This window comes from Lycorma delicatula, chromosome 7 (genome assembly GCF_047948215.1).
Source record: "Lycorma delicatula isolate Av1 chromosome 7, ASM4794821v1, whole genome shotgun sequence".
Taxonomy (NCBI): domain Eukaryota; kingdom Metazoa; phylum Arthropoda; class Insecta; order Hemiptera; family Fulgoridae; genus Lycorma; species Lycorma delicatula.
In genome coordinates this window covers 25945207-25968781 of record NC_134461.1, presented here as the reverse complement: position 1 = coordinate 25968781, position 23575 = coordinate 25945207, and the positions used below count along the sequence as shown (strand labels likewise).

Below are 23575 nucleotides of genomic sequence, written 5' to 3'. Positions count from 1 at the left end.
GAGGCAGCTTTCTTCAGTAGTGACAAGGCACATTTTCATCTAAGTGGGGGTTGTGAATAAGTAAAATTTATGCAACTTGACTGAAAATTGCCTCCAAATTATTCACAAAATACCACTACATTCCTCTAAACTAATGCTGTGACATATCACTATTTGGCATGATAGGCTTATACGTCTTTGAGCAGGACGGTACGACCATGAATGTGAATTCTGAACATAATTTTTCAATGTTGCAAATTTTCTGCGGCCCAGAATGGAAGAGATTGTTGAAGAAGAGGGATTGGGGGACATTTGGTTCCAACAGATAGAGCTACAGTTTTTTTTCTGTTTAGCCTCCAGAACCACCATCAGGATTACTTCACAGCTTGAATGAGGATGATATGTATGAGTGTAAATGAAGTGTAGCCTTGTACAGTCTCAGGTCGACCATTTCTGAGATGTGTGGTTAATTGAAACTCAACCACCAAAGAACACCAGTGTCCATGATCTAGTATTCCAATCCGTATAAAGTAACTGCCTTTACTAGGAGTTGAACCTTAGAACTCTTGACTTTGTCTTTGAAATCAGTTGTTTGACTTTGACTTTGAAATCATTTGCAAAGACGCCTTCACCATTAGACCAATTTGATGGGTTGGAGCTACAGCTTACACAGTCAAAACTTCACTCAATGTTTTGTGAGAAATTTTTCCTGGACATTTGGTCTCTCTGAGGGATGATGTGGGATGGCCTGAGTGGTCATCTGATTTGAGCATTTGTGATTTCTTTCTTTGGAGAAGTCTGAAGGAAAAAGTGTTAAAATGTCATCCTCACACCCTACAAGAGCTAAGGAAGTAGATTACTGAAGGAGTTAAAGCCATATCCCGTGATATGTGTGAATGAGCTGTACAAAGCTTTAGAGATCGTCTCCAGCAGTCTGTTGCGGCTAACGGCCCATCTTGAGGACATTATTATCAATACTTAATGATTATTAAGTGGTATGTACTGCTAATTTAGAAAATAAAAGAATGTTTTCTTCATATACCCCATTAGTTTTTTATAATTCCTCAGAACTGCTTAATTAGTTCTGCCGCTGTATCAGTTTCATTATGTTTTATCCATATTTAAGTAAAAGATTAGAATATTACTAAGGACGATATAACTTAAGCTCAGCAACAAACATTTAAAAATGTTGTCTTGTGCTGCTGATATTTTGCACAATAATTTTGAGATTATATTTAAAATTAATGCCATATTAATATGTTACATAGTAACATAAAATTAATATTTGAATACATTAAAATCAGCATTTGAATGATTATTATCATTTGGGTTATATTTTTTCACATGTAAAGAAAAAGATATTGTGTTTTTTAATATATTTTATATAATATCCAAAATTTATATTATTAACTGACAATTTAAAGTAAAAAAAAAAAAAACAAAAAAAACATAATAATGTGATTGTCTTACTCAATATGTTAATAATAAATAACAGTAAATTTGCTATTTTTGCTAAATTAAAAATATTAATTTACTGTACTTATCCATAATTTTTACTTTAACTCGGAGGGTAAAAAAATTGATTTTTCATACCAAAAATCATTTTAATAAATAATCTGTATTCTGATCTGATCTACACATAATATAGATCACTTCAATAAAAGATATATTATAAATAAATTATAAGATAAAAAATAGATGTGATTAAAGTCCACATTAATTATTATTTAAATGTAAATATATGAAATTCTACCAATATGATCTTTCAACCCATATTTACTGAATTTTCATTGAAAATTCTGAACAAAATCTTACCTTTGTTTTTTTCTCATTACTAACTGGCTACAAGGAACAACATACTTTACTAAATATGAGTGCAAGATATAAATCAATAATATATGAAGTGTTATCCAATATTATCTAATTTATGTTTACAAGCATATCAAGGAACATTATTTTTAATTTTGTCAGAACATTATTAAGCTTTTTTTTACAGTAATAATTTGATGTGATAAGTTTTATTTGCAAAGAAACTATGCAATTCAATACAGTATTCCTATAATGAAATAAGAGTTTAAGAACCAAAATTGCAGTCACGTTTATTAGGAGCAGTTTTGTTCTGTATGTAAAATATAGATGGGTCACCATCCTAAGTGACTGCTGGTGCTCTTTCTCTCTTAACATCAACTAATATTTCTGACAATTTTTTTGTTTAAATTTGATTGAAAATTTTATTAGATTTTAGTTTTGTTTGTTAAGTTAGTAATATAAATGGTACATATGTATTTGTCCATTTCATTATATTCAAAATATCTTAAGGAATGGTTGTTTTTTATGTATATGGAACAGATCATGATTATAACTAATACTGATTGATTTGTATTTAACAATGGCAAATTGTTCATTGTAACCTTGTTTGAATCTATGCCCTCTTGTTTAATAAAGAAAATTATGAAGCAGATAAGTTTAGATTCTATTTTAGGAACATGGTATTTATTTGGTGATAAATTTTATGTTTATGTGTAATAGTTGATTTTTTGTTATGAAGCCTATTTATATATTTTTTTTATTTATTTGAGAGTTATGTTTTCTGATTCATTGTTTGTGTATATTAGTGTCATGCACTTTTTGTTTTGGTTATATTAGATTTTTTTACTTCATAGTGGGTCGGTGACATGCTATTAAATTCATTTGTGTTTGTGGTCACAAAAGCAGCTAATGAGTATAAAATGTTAAATTTGAATTTTTTCCAGTTTGCCATTAAAAACTGGAAAGCAGGGTAAAAATGTTCATTTAGTTTCATTTGGGTATAATTTTCTATAAAGATAATCAACATATACTCTGATTTTGTTCCATATGTGTAATATAAGCATACAAAACAGATTTATGTTTAGATTTGTTTATGATTTTTACATCATGTGGGTTTGTTGAGAAATCTTTGGATCATGATTTTAAAAGCAGATTGTATATAGTAGGATTTTAGGGATGTTATAATGTGTTTATATTGAGTTGTAAAGTTTAATGCAAGTTGAATGTGTTTTTTTATGTCAACTGTTCCCATTATGTTTTGTTTCGTTAATACTAGAAGAAGGTGCAACAATATCTGTGCCTTCAACAATATATCTGCACTAATATATTATTTTTATTATTTGTAAATCTGTGTTGTAAAAAGATTTGTAGGGATCCTGAAAATCTTGAAAAATGGGGAGACTCATTCAGATGAACTCAATATTATTTTGAAATGTTAAGTTGTTTGCTTTTGTAGTACTACTTAATTTATTCACTATAGAATTGCTCTTTTTCTACTGATTTTCTGTAAAACAATAAATGAATGAATAAAACCATATGAAGCATTTTTTATAAAACTATAAAATCAAATCTAACTTAGGTGACAGCAGATATCATCCAGAATCAAATTCAAACACCATTAAAATAAATAATAATAATAAGATAAATGAAGATCAATAAATAAATTCAACCACCAGAATATTATATATTTTGTATTAAAACATTCATTGTTTGAAACACATTTTCCAATTTTGGTTTCATGTTTTTGAATAGGAATTTCTATTGATTTTTGTCATTTCGATTTAATAAGTCAGAATGATTAACAAACTATAAACGATAAGGTAAATTAATGGAATTAATTTTAATATTAAATTCAATAATGTATCACACAGAAAGAACCCATTTATACTAGTACGGAGCCAACAACCAAAAAAATATAACCTTCACACCACCCAAAATAGGGTTTAACATGTGTTTGTTTGGTTAAATGCTTGCATATGCTTCATAGTCCTGAGATTAAAACATGGCGCCTATTCCAAAATGCTATTTGGAGGAAATTTATGTGCTTATGTAGAATCAATTATTTTTGTAGAACCTAATAATTAGTTATCAAATTCAAATTAATTCGGTATGAAAAGAAAGCTAGGTACACGTGAGTATAATATTTTTAAAACTTTTAATTAACGTACTATTTTCTATTCTCACCTAATTTTTTGGCAGAAATATACACACTGAAATTTAAAAAATCTTGAGGTCTGCGTTTACTTTTTAAAAATGGCGGGTTGGAATTGCAAATGTTGCCTGGTAATTAAAACTATATTTTTTTGCTAATAAGAGGTTCCTTTACACCAATTTTGTTTTGTTAGTAATTAAAAATTAGGGGGAGTAGAATATCTTCTTTTCTCAGTTTTACCTTCATCAGTAGGAAGCAGCTTTTCAGAAAAAAAGAAGCTTGGCCGTTATTTAGACGGCTACGAGCTAGCAAAACCTTGGATGTCTGGGTAGTCTGTGTTAAAAGTATTTGTTCTTCGACGATTTAGTAGTTGAACTAATCGTTTTTTTTTGTGGTTCTTTGAAAACGCTATTTTACTAAGTTTTTTTTTAACTGATTTTCTACTTGGCTTTTGCACTGATAACTTACTCATTTGGAGGTAAGAGCTGTTCAGATGTTTTTTATTTTACAGGTTATGTTTGTTTGTTTAAACTTGAGATTCGAGAAAAACTTGCATGAAGATTGCATAATTAATTGAATTTTAAGTAAAAGAATTATTAAAAATTAACCAAAAATAAAAAAAAATTGTTCCATTTATATCCGTTTGTCATTGTTTTAAAAGTATCTTTGTAACACGTGTTTTTTATTAATATAATTTATTGTTCTTGTTGCGACATAAGTTATCGCATCATAATTTCATTTCTTGTTTGTGATTTATTAATTTATGATGATTATTTAAAAATTATGTTTTACTTATTTTATATTTTATTTTATATTATCTGTTTTAAATTTATTGAAAAATTCCGTTTTTGCCCAATAACACAATGTAGTTACTGAACAAGAAAGGAATCTGGCATCAATCACTACTTATAATTCACAATATAATGGATGGTGTTGTTACAAAATTTCACAGGCTTATCTATTAATAAAATCTTGTAAAAATATATTAATAAACAATTTTTAAAACTATTTGTCCTTTTCAAATCTCTTGGGACAATTCTTGCAAATCTTTCGAGACCTTGTTATTGAACTTTTACATTATGGAACATCTCAGTAGTTTCAGATGGCACTATCGGTAATTGTGCCCATTTTGTAATTCCTTTAGTATGTAGCCCTGTAATGTACTTTTATAATAAGTTTCTTCTTCGATTATTACAGTTATCAAAGTTATTAAGCTTCACACTAGGTAAAACAAGTTCCATTAAAAAGAATCATAGCTTTAATAATAAATCTACCAATCGCTAGACCAATGGCTTGGAAATTATTTTATTTTGAGACTTAATTCAAAAGCAACTTAATTTTTACATAATATCCCATATCCAGGACTATACTACAACACTATAATTTTGCTGAAAAGTCTAAGTATGGTTCACAAGTAAGTATGGTAACTATATCATATTGAAGCCAGTATTTTTCTCCCATTTACTTTAGTATTAGAACTGAATCGTTAATGACTTGGTATTTATATTCTGTACATGCCCAGATTTCTTATTTAGTGCCAGTTGTTTGATTCTGGTAAACCCCGTATATCCTACATCCCTAACAATTTGTTTTACACATTCCAAACTTTGCCTGCTTGCACAATTTTTCCCATCTACCTGCCCCCCCCCCCCCAATATCAAAGCGAATATTACAGGATGCCTTAAGATGTGGCTTATAAGTCTGTCTCTTCTTTTAGCTATAGTTTTCCAAATCCTTATTTCTTCATCAGTTTGCCGCAACATCTCTTTATTTGTTACTTTATTTAACTATCTGATGTTTAACATTCTTCTATAGCACCACATTTCAAAAGCTTGTAATCTTTTCTTCTCAGGTTCTCTGGTCATCCAAGTTTTACTTCCATATAAAGCTATGCTCCAAACATATACTTTCAAAAGTATTTTCCTGATGTTTAAATTTTTTGTTGATGTAAGCAAATTATATTTCTGACTAAAAGCTCATTTCCCCTATGCTATTCAGCATTTTGTATCACCCCTGCTTTGTCCATCTTCATTAATTCTACTTTCCAAATAACAAAATCTTTTGCCTCCACAGTCTTTTTTCATCCTGTCAATGGTCATCTTCTTTATTTCTTCTACATTTCATTACTTTTGTTTTGTTCTTGTTTAATTTCATGTGGTAGTTCTTGTGTATGACTTCATATATGCCATTCATTGTTTCTTATAAATCTTGTTTACTCTCAGCTAGAATTACTATATCATCAGCAAATCACAGCATCTCTTATATCTCTATCTTTTCACCTTGCACTGTTACTCTGGATCTAAACTGTTCTTTAACATTATTAACTGGTAGTTCTATGTATAGATTAAAAAGTAACAGTGATGGAAAACATTCTTTACAGACTCCTTTTTGTTATTGCTTCTTTTTATCCTCTTCGTTATTACTGTTGCAGTTTGGTTTCTGTTAATGTTAGCAATTGTTCTTCTACCTCTGTACTTGAACCCTGCATTTTTTTAAAATGCTGAATATTTTAAAGAATTACTTAATTTACATACTCATACGCCAATTTTGTTTTTGTGTCCAAAGTATTAAAACAAATTATGAAAAATAGACCTTTTAACATTGCTTGAAAATTTTGTAAACTTTCAGCATAGTTTTAATACATAATTAATTAATCACACAGCAATTACGTAGTTTTTAGAAAATATTTTATATTGTATCAATAACAAAAAGATTACATTTTCAGTTTTTGCAATCTCATTAAAGCATTCAATTTATTATTTTTTTTTACTGATTAAAAATATCTGTGATATTAGTGGAGATCCTTTCAATTGGCTAAAATTACATCTTTTTTTTTTTTTTTTTTTTTTTTTTGTCAGTCATTTGTCTGGTTTGATGCAGCTCTCCAAGATTCCCTATCTAGTGCTAGTCGTTTCATTTCAGTATACCCTCTACATCCTACATCCCCAACAATTTGTTTTACATACTCCAAACGTGGCCTGCCTACACAATTTTTCCCTTCTACCTGTCCTTCCAATATTAAAGCGACTATTCCAGGATGCCTTAGTATGTGGCCTATAAGTCTGTCTCTTCTTTTAACTATATTTTTCCAAATGCTACTTTCTTCATCTATTTGCCGCAATACCTCTTCATTTGTCACTTTATCCACCCATCTGATTTTTAACATTCTCCTATAGCACCACATTTCAAAAGCTTCTAATCTTTTCTTCTCAGATACTCCGATTGTCCAAGTTTCACTTCCATATAAAGCGACACTCCAAACATACACTTTCAAAAATCTTTTCCTGACATTTAAATTCATTTTTGATGTAAACAAATTATATTTCTTACTGAAGGCTCGCTTAGCTTGTGCTATTCGGCATTTTATATCGCTCCTGCTTCGTCCATCTTTAGTAATTTTACTTCCCAAATAACAAAATTCTTCTACCTCCATAATCTTTTCTCCTCCTATTTTCACATTCAGTGGTCCATCTTTGTTATTTCTACTACATTTCATTACTTTTGTTTTGTTCTTGTTTATTTTCATGCGATAGTTTTTGCGTAGGACTTCATCTATGCCGTTTATTGTTTCTTCTAAATCCTTTTTACTCTTGGCTAGAATCACTATATCATCAGCAAATCGTAGCATCTTTATCTTTTCACCTTGTACTGTTACTCCGAATCTAAATTGTTCTTTAACATCATTAACTGCTAGTTCCATGTAAAGATTAAAAAGTAACGGCGATAGGGAACATCCTTGTCGGACTCCCTTTCTTATTAGGGCTTCTTTCTTATGTTCTTCAATTGTTATTGTTGCTGTTTGGTTCCTGTACATGTTAGCAATTGTTCTTCTATCTCTGTATTTGAACCCTAATTTTTTTAAAATGCTGAACATTTTATTCCAGTCTACGTTATCAAAAGCCTTTTCTAGGTCTATAAACGCCAAGTATGTTGGTTTGTTTTTCTTTAATCTTCCTTCTACTATTAATCTGAGGCCTAAAATTGCTTCCCTTGTCCCTATACTTTTCCTGAAACCAAATTGGTCTTCTCCTAACACTTCTTCCACTCTCCTCTCAATTCTTCTGTATAAAATTCTAGTTAAGATTTTTGATGCATGACTAGTTAAACTAATTGTTCTATATTCTTCACATTTATCTGCCCCTGTTTTCTTTGGTATCATAACTATAACACTTTTTTTGAAGTCTGACGGAAATTCCCCTTTTTCATAAATATTACACACCAGTTTGTATAATCTATCAATCGCTTCCTCACCTGCACTGCGCAGTAATTCTACAGGTATTCCGTCTATTCCAGGAGCCTTTCTGCCATTTAAATCTTTTAATGCTCTCTTAAATTCAGATCTCAGTATTGTTTCTCCCATTTCATCCTCCTCAACTTCCTCTTCTTCCTCTATAAAACCATTTTCTAATTCATTTCCTCCGTATAACTCTTCAATATATTCCACCCATCTATCGACTTTACCTTTCGTATTATATATTGGTGTACCATCTTTGTTTAACACATTATTAGATTTTAATTTATGTACCCCAAAATTTTCCTTAACTTTCCTGTATGCTCCGTCTATTTTACCAATGTTCATTTCTCTTTCCACTTCTGAACACTTTTCTTTAATCCACTCTTCTTTCACCAGTTTGCACTTCCTGTTTATAGCATTTCTTAATTTCCGATAGTTCCTTTTACTTTTTTCATCACTAGCATTCTTATATTTTCTACGTTCATCCATCAGCTGCAATATATCGTCTGAAACCCAAGGTTTTCTACCGGTTCTCTTTATTCCGCCTAAGTTTGCTTCTGCTGATTTAAGAATTTCCTTTTTAACATAATCCCATTCTTCTTCTACATTTTCTACCTTATCTTTTTTACTCAGACCTCTTGCGATGTCCTCCTCAAAAATCTTCTTTACCTCCTCTTCCTCAAGCTTCTCTAAATTTCACCGATTCATCTGACACCTTTTCTTCAGGTTTTTAAACCCCAATCTACATTTCATTATCACCAAATTATGGTCGCTATCAATGTCTGCTCCAGGGTAAGTTTTGCAGTCAACGAGTTGATTTCTAAATCTTTGCTTAACCATGATATAATCTATCTGATACCTTCCAGTATCGCCTGGCTTTTTCCAAGTGTATATTCTTCTATTATGATTTTTAAATTGGGTGTTGGCAATTACTAAATTATACTTCGTGCAAAACTCTATAAGTCGGTCCCCTCTTTCATTCCTTTTGCCCAGCCCGTATTCACCCACTATATTTCCTTCCTTGCCTTCTCCAATGCTTGCATTCCAATCTCCAACTATTATTAAATTTTCATCTCCTTTTACGTGTTTAATTGCTTCATCAATCTCTTCGTATACACACTCTACCTCATCATCATCATGGGCGCTTGTAGGCATATAGACGTTAACAATCGTTGTCGGTTTAGGTTTTGATTTTATCCTTATTACAATGATTCTATCGCTATGCGTTTTGAAATACTCCACTCTCCTCCCTATCTTCTTGTTCATCACGAAACCTACTCCTGCCTGCCCATTATTTGACGCTGAGTTAATTACTCTAAAATCACCTGACCAAAAGTCGCCTTCCTCTTCCCACCGAACCTCACTAATTCCTACTATATCCACATTTGTCCTACCCATTTCCTTTTTTAAATTTTCTAGCCTACCAACCTTTTTTAAGCTTCTAACATTCCACGCTCCGACTCGTAGAATGTTATTTTTTAATTTTCTGGTGACCCCTTCCTTAGTAGTCCCCACCCGGAGATCCGAATGGGGGACTATTTTACCTCCGGAATATTTTACCAAGGAAGGCGCCTCCATTATTGCTATGTGAAAATGCAGAGAGCCACATTTTCTTGGAAAAAAAGCAGCTGTAGTTTTCCATTGCTTTCAGCTGCGCAGTACTCAGAGGACTGAGTGATGTTGATACGGCCGTTTAAGTCGTCCTGACTCACACCCCTAACAACTACTGAAAGAGCTGCTGCCCTCTTTCAGGAATCATTCCTTAGTCTGGCTCTCAACAGCTACCTCTCCGATATGGTTGCACCTTCGGTCCAGCTACTCTGTATCCCTGAGCACTCAAGCCCCCTCACCAACGGCAAGGTCTCATGATTCATAGAGGAGGAATTACATCTTATCAATCATAAACAAGCTGTTGAAATTTATGATTTTTAATCTTATTATAAGAATACTCATGTAAAATGAATGTCTTTTCTTCAAGGTGTAGAATGCTAGGTGCTACAGAAATATATTTTGGTCCCTTTCTTTTCTCATTGTTTATTAACAGTCTGCCTTGAAATTTTGAACCATTCATTACTAACCTCCACAAACAATGTAATTGTACCCATATCTGAAAATAACTATTTAAAAACATTTGAAAAGTTAGCATTAGCATTTCAAAAAATTATTCACCCACCAGCTGGGTTATAAGCATCTTAACTTTAAAAAAAGATAAAACTGCTGTATTATCCTTCTCAGGTAGATAGCATTGCTAATTGCTTATACAGAATTCTAGTTAATGATAGCAATAGTATTTCCGATGCACATAAGACAAAATTTCAGGGATTTTTGTTTGCAACAGAATTTTTACATGACTGCCCAAAAAGGAGTGTAATGTATTTGAGTGGTTTGTTTTTTCCACTGTAGCAGCTCAATGACTGAACTGATTTAGATGTATGACCCTGCTTTGGAATCCATACATTACTGCGAGTATTATAAGACACATATATAAATTTAAAAAATCTGAAAAAAGGTTATATTATATAAAAATACTGTATGCAAAATTGTCATCCGCACGCTCTTTAATTATTCTATATTAAAGAGCAATGTCTTTTTTTAGGTGTGTTTTATAAATTTTAATATTTATCTTTTGTGCTTTGAAGCACCTAAATAAAACACTTTCCTTATAATCATTATTAAATACTTATTGGCATATTCCCACCTGAAGTATAATGGCACCTCCAGGAACTCCCTCAGAAAGTCAGAACAAGTTTTCAAGATACAAATATATCAGTTGTTAAATCAATGTTTAGCATCATAAGTGTGAATCATAAAGACAGATAAGTAGAAAATGAAAAATATTAACTTATCTATCTGTTTATTTTAATTAATCTTTATTTGTTAAAGTAAATAATTTAGTAAATTTTTTAAAAACTACTGCTTGTTATAAAAAAAAAATATATATAACTACATCCACCTTTAACAAACTAGCTACAGTAAAGGGCATAAATCTTGAATCTAAGCACTGTGTCATCTGAACCTGCTCCAGCTGGCTTTCTATTACCCATTTAGCGCAATATATGGTTTGTTACAGAACCGTATATATAATTATTATTCCATTCATATTAATATTAATCATTTCAAGAATTAATATTAAATAATATTTATTAATTCATTTTAATTGATAATATGCAGTTATATAACTTATGAAAAAAAGTTTTCTTGTTTTTCAATTAATATTATGCTAATCCAATGATGAATTAAATCAAATATAATTAACTGAGTTATATAAATGGTTTTATAGATCTTTAGAAAAATAAAATGCTAAGCTACTGCACGTTTACAAAAATTTAAATAATACACAAACCTTACAAAAATTTAAATAATACACAAACCTTACAAAAATAAAAATAAACAACATTTTAGAAACTTCTCTTTTTTTTGTTTAATCTCTGGACCCACCGCAAGGTATTACTTAAGAGGGTGAATGAGGATGTATGTATGAATGTGAATGACGTACAGTCTTGTACAGTCTCAGGTCGACCCTTCCTGAGATGTGTGGTTAATTGAAATTCAACTTCCAAAGAACACCGGTATCCACGATCTAGTATTCAGATCTGTATGAAAGTAACTGCCGTTATGGAATTTGAACCTTAGAACTCTCGACTTTGAAATCAGCTGATTTGTGATGACGAGACACTTTAGAAACTAAAGCGGTTTAACGTCACCCACTTCAATTACTTAACTTCAGAATTTCCCATGTCCACACTTTCATTATCGCTATCATCTTCCAGAAGAAATATGAAAAGATTTTGTAATGTCACATTATTGATTAACTCCCGAGCTTGCCATCTTAATTTTTTACGTGTCACAGTGGATTTAAGTTCATTCATCCTGCTTGCTACAGATCAAATAAAAATTTTACTTGTACTTTATACACCCTGCTATAAATCAAGAAAAGCAAAACTCGGTACTGATGAAACACACACAACTGATGAACTAAAGGACTAAACATTATTATTATTATTATGCAAAGCTTTCAACTTTAATGAATTCTGTAAATAGAATAAATATAATACTTGTTTTTATTTTGTATATGATGTTTACTATCGATGTATGCCTTTACTGTTAGTCACCCAAATTAGAATAATTCATTTATTACAATAATGCATTCTTACAAAATTGTTTAATTTAAATGGAAGTGATGATTTTACATTAATTAATTTTTTCAACATGTGCATCATTTGTAATTTTTAATTGCTGGTAATAATTTAATTGCTAATAAATTATCGTAATTTAGATTTAGAAATACCTATAGCATTTTCAAACAACAATTACAAGTGAAATAATTCAGGATAATTTTGTTTTAATTGTAATAAATATTATTAAAAAAAATTGTTAAATAATACTGAACATCAATTTTGGAATAACAATTTCCTTTTTAAATAAGATTTACTTTTAATGTAAATTGTAAAGTGATTGAGATTGAATCATGAACAGATTTAGTTTTCTGTTTTGTAAACACTGATACAAAAAATGTTTGAAGAATCATTGATGTATAGCATATTAGTTGCTTGACTACAAACTTTTTTTTTTTTCATACTATAACAGAGATGTTTTCACATAACTTAACACAATACTTTGGATTACAACAAAGGGCCTCCTTGTTTTGCTTTCATTGCCATCTTTAAGAAATCACTAAACCATTAAAAAAATGTTTCATCTATTTATTTAATAAACAATTAAAAGATTTTCTTTTACAGAATCAATATTACTCTCCTGATGAATTTTTAAATAATACTAATTAAAAAATTTTAAGAATATTATGAATTTTCTTATCTCTGTTGTATGCGTAATAAATTTTGATAAACGCCTTCCAAATTTTAATTTATTTTATAGTTATTTGTGTGTTTAGTATCTTCAACTATTCACTTTAATACAGAGGGGTTCTAAAAAAATTTACTCACTGTTTTCTAGTCCATATCTTGTGACAAATTTGACTTGACATGACAATTTTTGGCACTGAATTAGGGTTATGGTATGTGTTTGAAATGACCACCAGCAGCTTCTATACAATGCCCATAGCGCTGAACTGCACACCGAACTACAGCTGTTAGTATGTCTGGAGTTATGGCAGCACATGAGTACAATTTTTTCACGTAGCTCTTTGGTTGTTGTTGGTTTTTGTTGATACATATCATTCGTGACGGTCCCCAAGAGGTGTCAAATCAGGAGATCGAGGTGGGTACTCAACAGCACCTTTTTGAACCACACACCTTCCAGGTAGAGTTTTATTGAGATACAACCAGACATCTCGATGGTAGTGAGGCTTCATCTTGTTGTACATAAAAAAGTTTATCACCATTCTGGTTTTGGGTGGCAGGCAAAATCCTTATCAAGCATATCAGATATGCCTCACCAGTTACGGTACCCTCGAAGAAGAAGTGACCAATGAAATCACACACTGATAGACCACACCATGCAGCAACCTCCGGTAGATTTACTGCCCTGCCCACATGAGCGTGAGGATTTTCAGGAGCCCAGTAGACACAATTGTGGTGGTTCACAGTAACATTAAGTTTGAATTGCACCCTGTCAGTCTGCACAAACTTCCCTGTAAATTCCTCATTCTCGCTAACCATGTGCTGAAACCATTCACAGTATTATATCCTTTGATCAGGGTCCTCATTCATCATGTGTAGCAGTCTTCGATTATACACTTTTTACTTTGCACTCTTCGGAATGCGTCTTACACTTAACTGTCTTCTGCTGCGCTGGCTAATATGACTGCTTGTTCCACCACCAACCACCCATGCATGCATGACATAAATTGCCAGCTTCGCCTACGACGACAAGTTTAATATCTTACATTGCACTACACATTAGATTTGTGAGTGTAAGTCGTTTTCTTTAGATATTATTTAATTACAAACAGTGAGTACATTTTTTTTTGAATCTGTCTATATTATTTCATGTGTTTATATTTTAGATAATTAATATGGACAGTAATCACACCTATTTTTTATTTTATGATTAATCTCTTACATTTTGTGATGCTGTTTGGATCAGTGTTTTGCTGTGATTTTCCACGATGCATCCAGGCAAATGCTGGAGAAGTTTGTTTTTCTTCTCCATGAAGTATCATATCAATCCATTCCTGGTGTGTATTTATTATGTTGTAATCAGAATAAAAGATTTATTTATCAGTTAATAGATTTCTTTTCTGTCAGTTATTTTGTATGGGCACTGATTTTTGTAGGTTTTCCCATATTTTGAATAAGTATAATTTTTCACTAATGTTTCAGTTTAGTGCTGATTTCAAAAAATCAGAATTTATGAAAGAATTAGTAAAAATTATTATTCTTTAACTATTGTGTATATTTTTTTATATGTTTCATACATTCACATAATAGATGATTTCTATATAGTTTAGATTTTATTCTTTCTTTTTTAATTTTTTTAAGTGTTAATTCCTTGTAATGGTTTTGTGTTATCATCAGGTTGTAAAGGATGGAGTTAATTATTTTTTTTTAGATACTAAGAATTTGGTTTTATACTTTACATATGTTTTAAAGTGCATTATTTTTTTTTTCAGATGTCTTGGTTGTTTGGAAGTACAAAAAAGAAGGAACCGCCACACGTAACTGTAGATCCTACTCCAATTGATGGATTTTGTGTGGTGCGGGCAGCACCTCCACCGCCACCTCCATCATCAACATCACATTCTTCATCATTATATCCAAATTTAAATCCTGTTTCACCTGCACCTCTTCCGTACAATCCTTCACCAACATTATCGTCTGACACAACTTCAACATTGCATTTACAATCTGGAAGGGGAATAAATGAAGTACAAAATCAACTCGATTCAGTACCATTCAGAATAGCACCACATCTTGAAATAGATGTAAAATTGAGTAATAATAGTAATAAATTAGTGTTGAATGAATTTACAGAAAGACTTAATAAAGTTAAACATTGCATCGAGAATGGTGAATTTGAATATGATTTTAATCTTGAAAAACGTATAATTAGAGAAGCAAAAATGGTTAATGGCCATATTGCTTATTAATTCTAATAATATCTTTTTTTAATTTTAAATCTATATTGTGATTTATTATGCTAATTATTTTTTTATTAAGGGAACTATATTCAAAAATGAAAATCATCGATAATTACATTAAAATTAATATGTAATCAAATTTCTGTATATATGTATGTGTGTATTTTTCTTTTACTTTTTTGCTTAGTTAAAGGTTTATTTAGGATGATGTAAAATTACTGAATATAGCTTTTTATGTAGTTGTTAGATAGTGCCTTATTTTTTTTTCATTTGAAAAAAAAACACTTAAAATTTAGTTTTGTATAAATGATTGAAATATGAAATGTATGCATAGATAAATATATTTTATTATATAAATGATTTGTTTGAAATATCATATTATCCTGAACAAAATTAAAAAATTACATTTAATCTGTTTAAAAAAATGATTTCTATATCTTATTAAACCTAGCCATGGTTATTGTCTGCTTAGTATAATTATGTATAGGTAAATGCAGTAATTTATTAAGTGAATAGAGCTTTGAAGTGTTTCTGCATCACCAATAGTTGTACAGGAGTCAATTTTATCATAATTCATTTATGTAATAATATGTGGCAATTTATATTTTTTAAAACATGGGCAGCCCAGTTAGTGCCCTTATTGGCTTTAGCAACCACCTTGTCCACGAGCCTAGTGAACTTACATTCGTAGTACATCCAGACACATTATTTGACCTGTTGAACTGGCTCCACCAGAGCATTGCTTGTGATGTATAGGTGGGACCCTCCTTCTTCCCGCAATGACTAACACCTCTGTTTTCACAGCAGTGAGATTCAGTCCCTTGTCCTTTAGCCAGTCTTTCGCCATACTGATGGCCAAATTCACTTTGTCAATCAGTCTGAATATCCTTATCCAAGGCGACTAGTATGACATCGTCAGCAAAACCCACTGCTTCCAGCCAGTACAAGTCAAGTACGCTGTCATACACAAAATTCCAAAGCAGTGACCCAAGCAAGGATCCTTGAGGCACCTCATGCTCCATATAAAACACGATCCTGTCATTGGCTATCAGGCCAAAGGTTTTCCTCTTGGGTAGGTAGTCTGGAATCAGCTTCTTTATGTAGGGGGAGATATTCCTCCTATCCAGCTCCTCCTTGATAGCAGCCCACTTGACACTATTAAATGCATTCTTGTCATCCAGGAAGACCAAAATCAGGACTTTTCTCGAATGTCTAGAGCCACGAGTTGCTGTATCGACGCTGGAATTGACTATTAAACGCATCAATAGTGGATCTTCCTCATGGAATTCATATTGGCAATCTTAGAGACCACCTGCTTCTTCAACTTCATTCTTGAGTCTTTTCAGGATGAGTGCCTCGAAGAACTTACCTAGGGTATTCAAAAGGCATAATAGCCCATAACCTGTTGGGTCCACATCTTCTGTGCCAGTTCTTCAGTAAGACCAGCCTGGCGCACTTCCAATTCATGGGAGTAATCCCACTGGTGCTGACATGGTTAATGGCTTCTAGTACCATCACTGGATCGACGTCCAGTAGGACCTTCACTGCCTCTAGAGGAATCACATCTGGCCCTGGGCTTTTACCCACTTTCAGCTTGTTGCTAGCTTCATGAAGCTTTCTAACTATGCAGTGAGGGATTTCCAATGCCACTAACTTTCTTTGACACTGTTTCTCACCCCTGGGAAACAACAGTCTAACTTATTTCCTGGGTCTGTGCCCCAGAGAGAATGGGTAACACTGCCAGATCTTTTCATGATGATTTTATACCCATTCCCCCAGGGATCCTTGCAGATTGTGCCCACCCGGTTCTCTTAATCATCATCGATCTCATGTTACTTTTGCACCTAGAAAGCCAGTCTCTAGCTACTTTGGTGTTGATGCCGGTTTGTCTCCTCTGAAGGACCCTTCTGGCCCTTTGGCATTCCTGTCTGAGAATGGCAATTTCAGCACTCCACCAGTATGCTTTGTTTTTTTTTTTTTGGATTGCCACTCTTTGCTCTGATAGAACTTTTGACACTTTCCTCTGACAGAATATCTGCAAGTCTGCAAGTAGCAACAGAACCCTCAGAGAGTTTCTTTGCTAATATCTCCTTGAAAACCTCTAAATCTTTATAATTGAGCTTCCAAGCCCTAGGGAGCATCTCCATTCTGCATGTAACCTTAGCTACCTCGAACTCTACAGAGTTGGTCTCTAATCCTGTGGCTAGAGATTATCTGCTGTCAAAACATCAATCAATTCATTGACCTCCTCAAAAGTTCTGATATCTTTGTTTGGTAACAAGTAACAGCTAACAACCCTGATCCTAGCAGCATCAATCCACAAAAACCCATGCTCCTGACCTGAGTTCAAGGTCATCCTTGAACCCATCTCGTATTTTCCACCACTCTTAGGTTGGGTTCGCTGACGACAACCAGAACAACCTCCCTGCTTCTGGTGGTGACCCAAAGCAGATCACGGACACTCTTGCTACTATTTAGGTTGACCTGAATGATCTTCATTTGAGGGCCTTAAAGCATCTCCTACTACTGAAGTTGTGGCCCTCCATGCCACAATCAGTGCACTTGATCCCCGCTCTGCATTCATCCTCACGGTGACCTTCACCACCACAATTGAAACACAGCTTGAATCTATCAGACCCGTAGAGCTGACCATTCTATGTAGATCACTATAGTTTGAACATTCATACACCAATATAATAAAAAATTAACTTACGAATAACTCAAAAACATTAAATAAAACCACAAAATAACAGGTGCGAAACAGACACATTTGATCGCCCCAACTACTGACTTAACATTCATTTCTTCTGAACTGACAATATATATTATACTGTTGAAAAAGTATGGCTAATTGCTGCTTGATGTAGGATAAATCATATATATATTAACAATTGAACAAAGTATAGTAATAATAATATAGTAGCTAAATGAGCAGTGACATAAGTATTCCAATGTAGGATACCATAGAAACAGAGAACAGTACTTCACATTAATAGAAATACTGCATAACTTTCTTTTATAAGGTAACTTCTATAAAATAAATTATGAAAAATTAAAAATAGATGTAATATTTTTCCAAATAATGCTATCCTCTTTCTAGAGTAACAATATTATTATCTCTTTATTAGTAATATTAGTCGCTCTTGGGTGTGGAAAGGACTCACTTTATGTCAATCATATCATGAATCCTTTCTACAAAATGCAATTCATGGTGTGTACCATTAACAGAGTAGTAATACTGTACCATTTTGTCAAAGGATATTGACATTTCTTTCTCTAAAATTATTGTAATTTTAATTTTTATTGCAGTTAGTGACTACGAGACTGTAATGGTGCTGTGTAATAGACAGAATGGATATTCTTGTGACATAAATTCTTAATTAACATAGATAATCAGGAATTTACTGTATCCGTAATTGATCAAGTCACAATGTCTTGTCACAAAAATAATTAAAACTATTGAAAACCAGATTCAGTTATTGTTATTATTAGTTTAAGATAATTTTTGTAAATAAATATTTTTTTACTTTAGTTTTGGGTTTTAGGTAGATGCTAATTTCTGCAATTTTTTTATAGTTCTTTTTTATTCTTTGCAGTTTACTTCAATTTTTAGTGATAGTGGTATATATTTTATTTAAAATTTCTCTTATGCATTTTTTCTCTTTTGCCTTCTATTTCTGTTACAATCTGACTATAATGGTTGTGTGTAATATTATTTAACCCTCTACTGCCCAAATTATTTTAATTAAAAAATAAATAAATAAAAGCTAACAAAAATTAATTTTTTAAATATTTTTAAGAATAATATTTTCAAAAGTTTTCTTTTGGTGGCTGGGAGGAGTATTGTGTCTTTGTGGTCTCAATCAGCCATAAAATTTCAATCCGTGAGAGATTTTTAGAGTGGATTTTTAAATTAAACATAGACAATCAGTGGACATACAAAAATTTTATTATTAATATTAATGATTATTATTTAAATATTTTTTTCTTACAAATTATTAATATAAAATAAAAACTCCTAATTAAAAAGGAAAATAATTGAATAAATAATACACATAAATGTAGTACATAATGTGTAGTACATAAATGTACTACACTTTAAGCACATAACCTTTGGAGCAGCCGCACATTTTGGAAATTTAGACATTGCTCTCTTAGTTGCAAAAGTAGGCCAGTGACCAGTCTCATCCTGCCGAACCTCTTTTATTGGAACTGGTGTCATCAGTCCTCACTTTGCTTTCAGTTCCAACTCTATTTCAATATTTGCACTAGGACTTCCTTTTTGTTTTTAGAAATGATTTTCCCTTGATAGCATAATAATTCTCCTACACAAGCCTTGAATTGTAATAAGCTCAGATGTTTCTTACATTCTAAATTGAAAACTAAGTAGTCTTGCTTGTATAATAACCAAGTATTAACAATTATTTGGTATAATTTTAAATGAAAAAAAAAGCGTAAATACCATATTTTAGATCAAGTTTTAACTCTAAACAAAGCAATTGGGGTTTAAAAACCTGAAGAAAAGTATCAGATGAATCGATTGTATTTAGAAAAACTTGAGGAAGAGGAGGTAAAGAAATTTTTGAGCAGGACATCGCAAGAAATCTGAGTAAAAAAGATAGGGTAGAAAATATAGAAGAAGAATGGGAGACTGTTAAAAAGGAAATTCTTAAATCAGCAGAAGTGAACTTAAACGGAACATAGAGAACTGCTAGAAAACCTTGGATATCAGAGAATATATTGCAGCTGGTGGATGAATGTAGAAAATATAAGAATGCTAGTGATGAAGAAAGTAAAAGGAACTATCGACAGTTAAGAAATACTATAAACAGGAAATGCAAATTAGCAAAAGAAGAGTGGATTAAAGAAAAGTGTTTAGAAGTGGAAAGAGAAATGATGATCATTGCTAAAATAGACGGAGCATATAGGAAAGTTAAGGAAAATTTTGTGGTATGTTAATTAAAATCTAATCAGATGGAATATATTGAAGAGGTACAAGGAAGAAATGAATTAGAAACTGGTGTTACAGAGGAAGAAGAGGAAGTTGAAAAAAATGACAAGGGAAAACTACTGAGATCTGAATTTAAGAGAGTATTAAAAGATTTGAATGGCTGAAAGGCTCCTGAGAGGATGGAATACCTGCAAAATTATTGTGCAATGCAGGTGAGGAAGCGATAGATTATACAAACTGGTATGTAATATTTTCAAAATGTTCTGTCAGACTTCAAAAAGACTTTGATAGTCATGATACCAAAGAAAGCAGGAGCAGATTTCTGTATTCTGAAGAATACAGAAAAATTAGCTCAATTATTTATGCATCAAAAATTTTAACTAGAATTTGTACAGAATTGAGTGGTGAGTGGAAGAAGTATTAGGAGAAGACCAATTTGGTTTCAGGAAAAGTATAGGGACAAGGGAAGCAATTTTAGCACTTAGATTAACAGTGTAAGGAAGATTAAAGAAAAACAAACCAACATACTTGGCATTTATAGACCTGGAAAAGGCATTCGATAATGTAGACTGGAATAAAATGTTCAGCATTTTAAAAAATTTAGGGTTCAAGTACAGAGATGGAAGAACAGTTGCTAACATTATAGAAACCAAACTGTAATAATTGAAAAACATAATAAAGAAGCCTTAATAAAAAAAAAGGGAGTCTGACAAGGATGTTCCCCATCCCTGTTACTTTTTAATCTTTACATAAAACTAGCAGTTAATGATGTTAAAGAACAATTTAAATCAGTAGTAACAATACAAGTTGAAAATATAAAGATGTACTATTAGCTGATGATATAGAAATTGTAGCTGACAGTAAAAAGATTTTGAAGCAACAATGAACGGCATGGATGAAGTCCTACACAAGAACTATTGCATGAATATAAACAAGAATAAAACAAAAGTAATGAACTGTAGTAGAAATGGACCACCAAATATAAAAATAGGAAGAGAAAAATTATGGAGGTAGAAAATTTTAAAATATTTGGGAAGTAGAATTACTAAAGACGGATGAAGTAGGAGCAATACAAAATGCTGAATAGCACAGGTGAAATGATGAGCCTTTAGTCAGAAATATAATTGGTTTAGATCAAAAATTAATTTAAATATCAGGAAAACATTTTTGAAAGTATATGTTTGGAGAGTAACTTTATATGGAAGTGAAACTTGGACGATCGGAGTACCTGAAAAGAAAAGGCTTTTGAAATGTGGTGCTATAGGAGAATGTTAAAAATCAGATGGGTGGATAAAGTGACAAATGAAGAGCTGTTGCGGCAAATTGATGAAGAAAGAAGGATTTGGAAAAATACAGTTAAAATAAGAGACAGACTTATGAGCCACATACTGAAATGAAACGACTGACATTAGATAGGAAATAATGGAGAGCTGCATCAAACCAGTCAAATGACTGAAGACAAAAAAAAACCAAAGCAGTTAAGAGTCCAGTATGTCTACACCTCCCACACACTTATACGCTAATACAATGATAGGGCAGTCAACCTCAATTTTCTTTTTTTCCTGCGAGTCATAACATTTCACTTTACTTAGTGGATATGCTCCAACAAAAGAACTTAGTAAATGAACTGGTTTATTATCATATCTTTTAACCACACTAGATAGTTGTTTTCATTGAACAATACTGTTCTTTCTTCAATTGCACCTCTTCTTTTTTTCATACCTTTGCTGCTCGTAAACTGACAACTTCGCAGTCTGTTTGATCGAACTGGACCTAATTACTCTATCCCAATTTTTCATAATGCTATGACAAGATTGGTAGACCAGTTGTTGAAGTAAAGTTTATGGTTTAAGTTTCTGAGTATAATTTTAGACAATCCGAGAACTACACTTCCGCAAACACTCATGTTAAAGAATGGTCATGCTGAGCTTTCCTAGTATAAAATTCAAAATTATAAAGAATTGCCTTTTCATCACATAAAACATAAATCCCCCCACTTCTGCGTTTTTTGTATGTAAACCTTTATTGCACGTTTTCATTCAAGTGTATTATTTGCTCGTCTACAGAGAGTTTGTCATCCAAATTTATATTATGAAATTTATCTAAAATATTATCAATCAACAAAACAGTTTATATAATTTATCATTTGATTTTGAAATACTGGTGTTATCATTAAAATGGAGATTATTTTTAATACTTTCCCAGGAATTTCTAGGGATTACATCAGCTAAAAAAAAGAAATTGTGGTTTCAGTTTTGATTTATTTAATAAAAACAAAATATATTTTGTACTTGAGTACTAACCTTTTATAAAAAATTAGAAACACACTTATAACAGATGAGTTATATCCATCTGACATACATGATGGCTGGAATCCACCTGCCTAGATAAACCAGGAAATTAGTGAAAATATTAAGGTAAAAAATTGAATTAAAAATTAAATCATATAAGTTGGAGGAGAAGACAAATAAATTTTCTTAAATTTTAAGAAAAAAATCACATTTTTGGATAAAGTAACTTTTTTTTTTTTTTTTTTTTTTTTTTTTTCCCCGACTACTCCCCTGGGCCGGATCGACTGTGTGGTATTACGCCACCCAGGGGAGTGCCTGTTATACTCTAATGAGCCTTCCCGCCTACCGGCTGTAAGTCCGGCATGGCAGGTCGGCTCACCGGTCAGTTCTTTTGAGTCACAGTATTTTATTTTAATAATGCCCTTATGTATTTCGCACGCCATACCTTGAGCAGCCGTGACGTGGCGACTGGGTCTTTTAATGCTTCATTTCCCACATCTTCTTACATCTTCCGACAAACCCTTGGAGTCCCCAGTGGATCATCGGAACTGACACACCTAGGCATGTCAGCCCTCACCACTGGGGCTGTCTACCCTGCCCTAATTTATAATCAATACCCCAATTGTTTCTCATCTTCACTCTTTTGTATGAGTATTTTTCTGATTATTCTTTCTGTTCTATTCCAATTCTCTTCGCTGGCTATCATATTTAAGGTGGTTCTCTCATTTGCATTGGATAAGTCCACATCTTGCTTATCCACCCCCCACCTAACGCATTCCGTAAATGTATGCTCAACATCATCATCTATGCCACAATACATACATGTCGGTGTCTGTCTTCTGTTGATTTTATACAGATAATGGTTGAAACAACCATGGCCTGTAAAGAACTGAGCAGTATAAAAATTAAAATCACCATGTCCCCTGTTAAGCCATTTCTTTAAGTTGGGGATTAGCTTTCTAGTACGTTCTCCAGTAGTAGCTACATTCCATCTCTCTTGCCATCTAACAAGCATTCTTTCCTTAGCATCCCGTGTTTCTACACCTTGTGTCTTCTCAAATCTGTACTGCGCCATCAGATCTATTGGAGGTACGCCAGCGATAACACATAACGCCTCATA

At 32.1% G+C, this 23575-nt stretch overlaps 1 protein-coding gene across 1 annotated transcript; it reads left to right on the top strand.

Moving 5' to 3' along the window:
• Positions 1-4249: 4249 nt before the first annotated feature.
• On the top strand, positions 4250-22696 carry LOC142328220 (uncharacterized). Its single transcript, XM_075371815.1, has 2 exons — positions 4250-4418; positions 14746-22696. Exon 2 carries the CDS (start codon positions 14746-14748, stop codon positions 15220-15222), a length of 477 nt encoding a protein of 158 aa, XP_075227930.1. The 5' UTR covers positions 4250-4418; the 3' UTR covers positions 15223-22696.
• Positions 22697-23575: the final 879 nt, after the last annotated feature.

Excerpts from the sequence above, each read along its gene's own strand:
- LOC142328220 (XM_075371815.1), top strand. The coding sequence starts at position 14,746 with ATGTCTTGGTTGTTTGGAAGTACAAAAAAGAAGGAACCGCCACACGTA.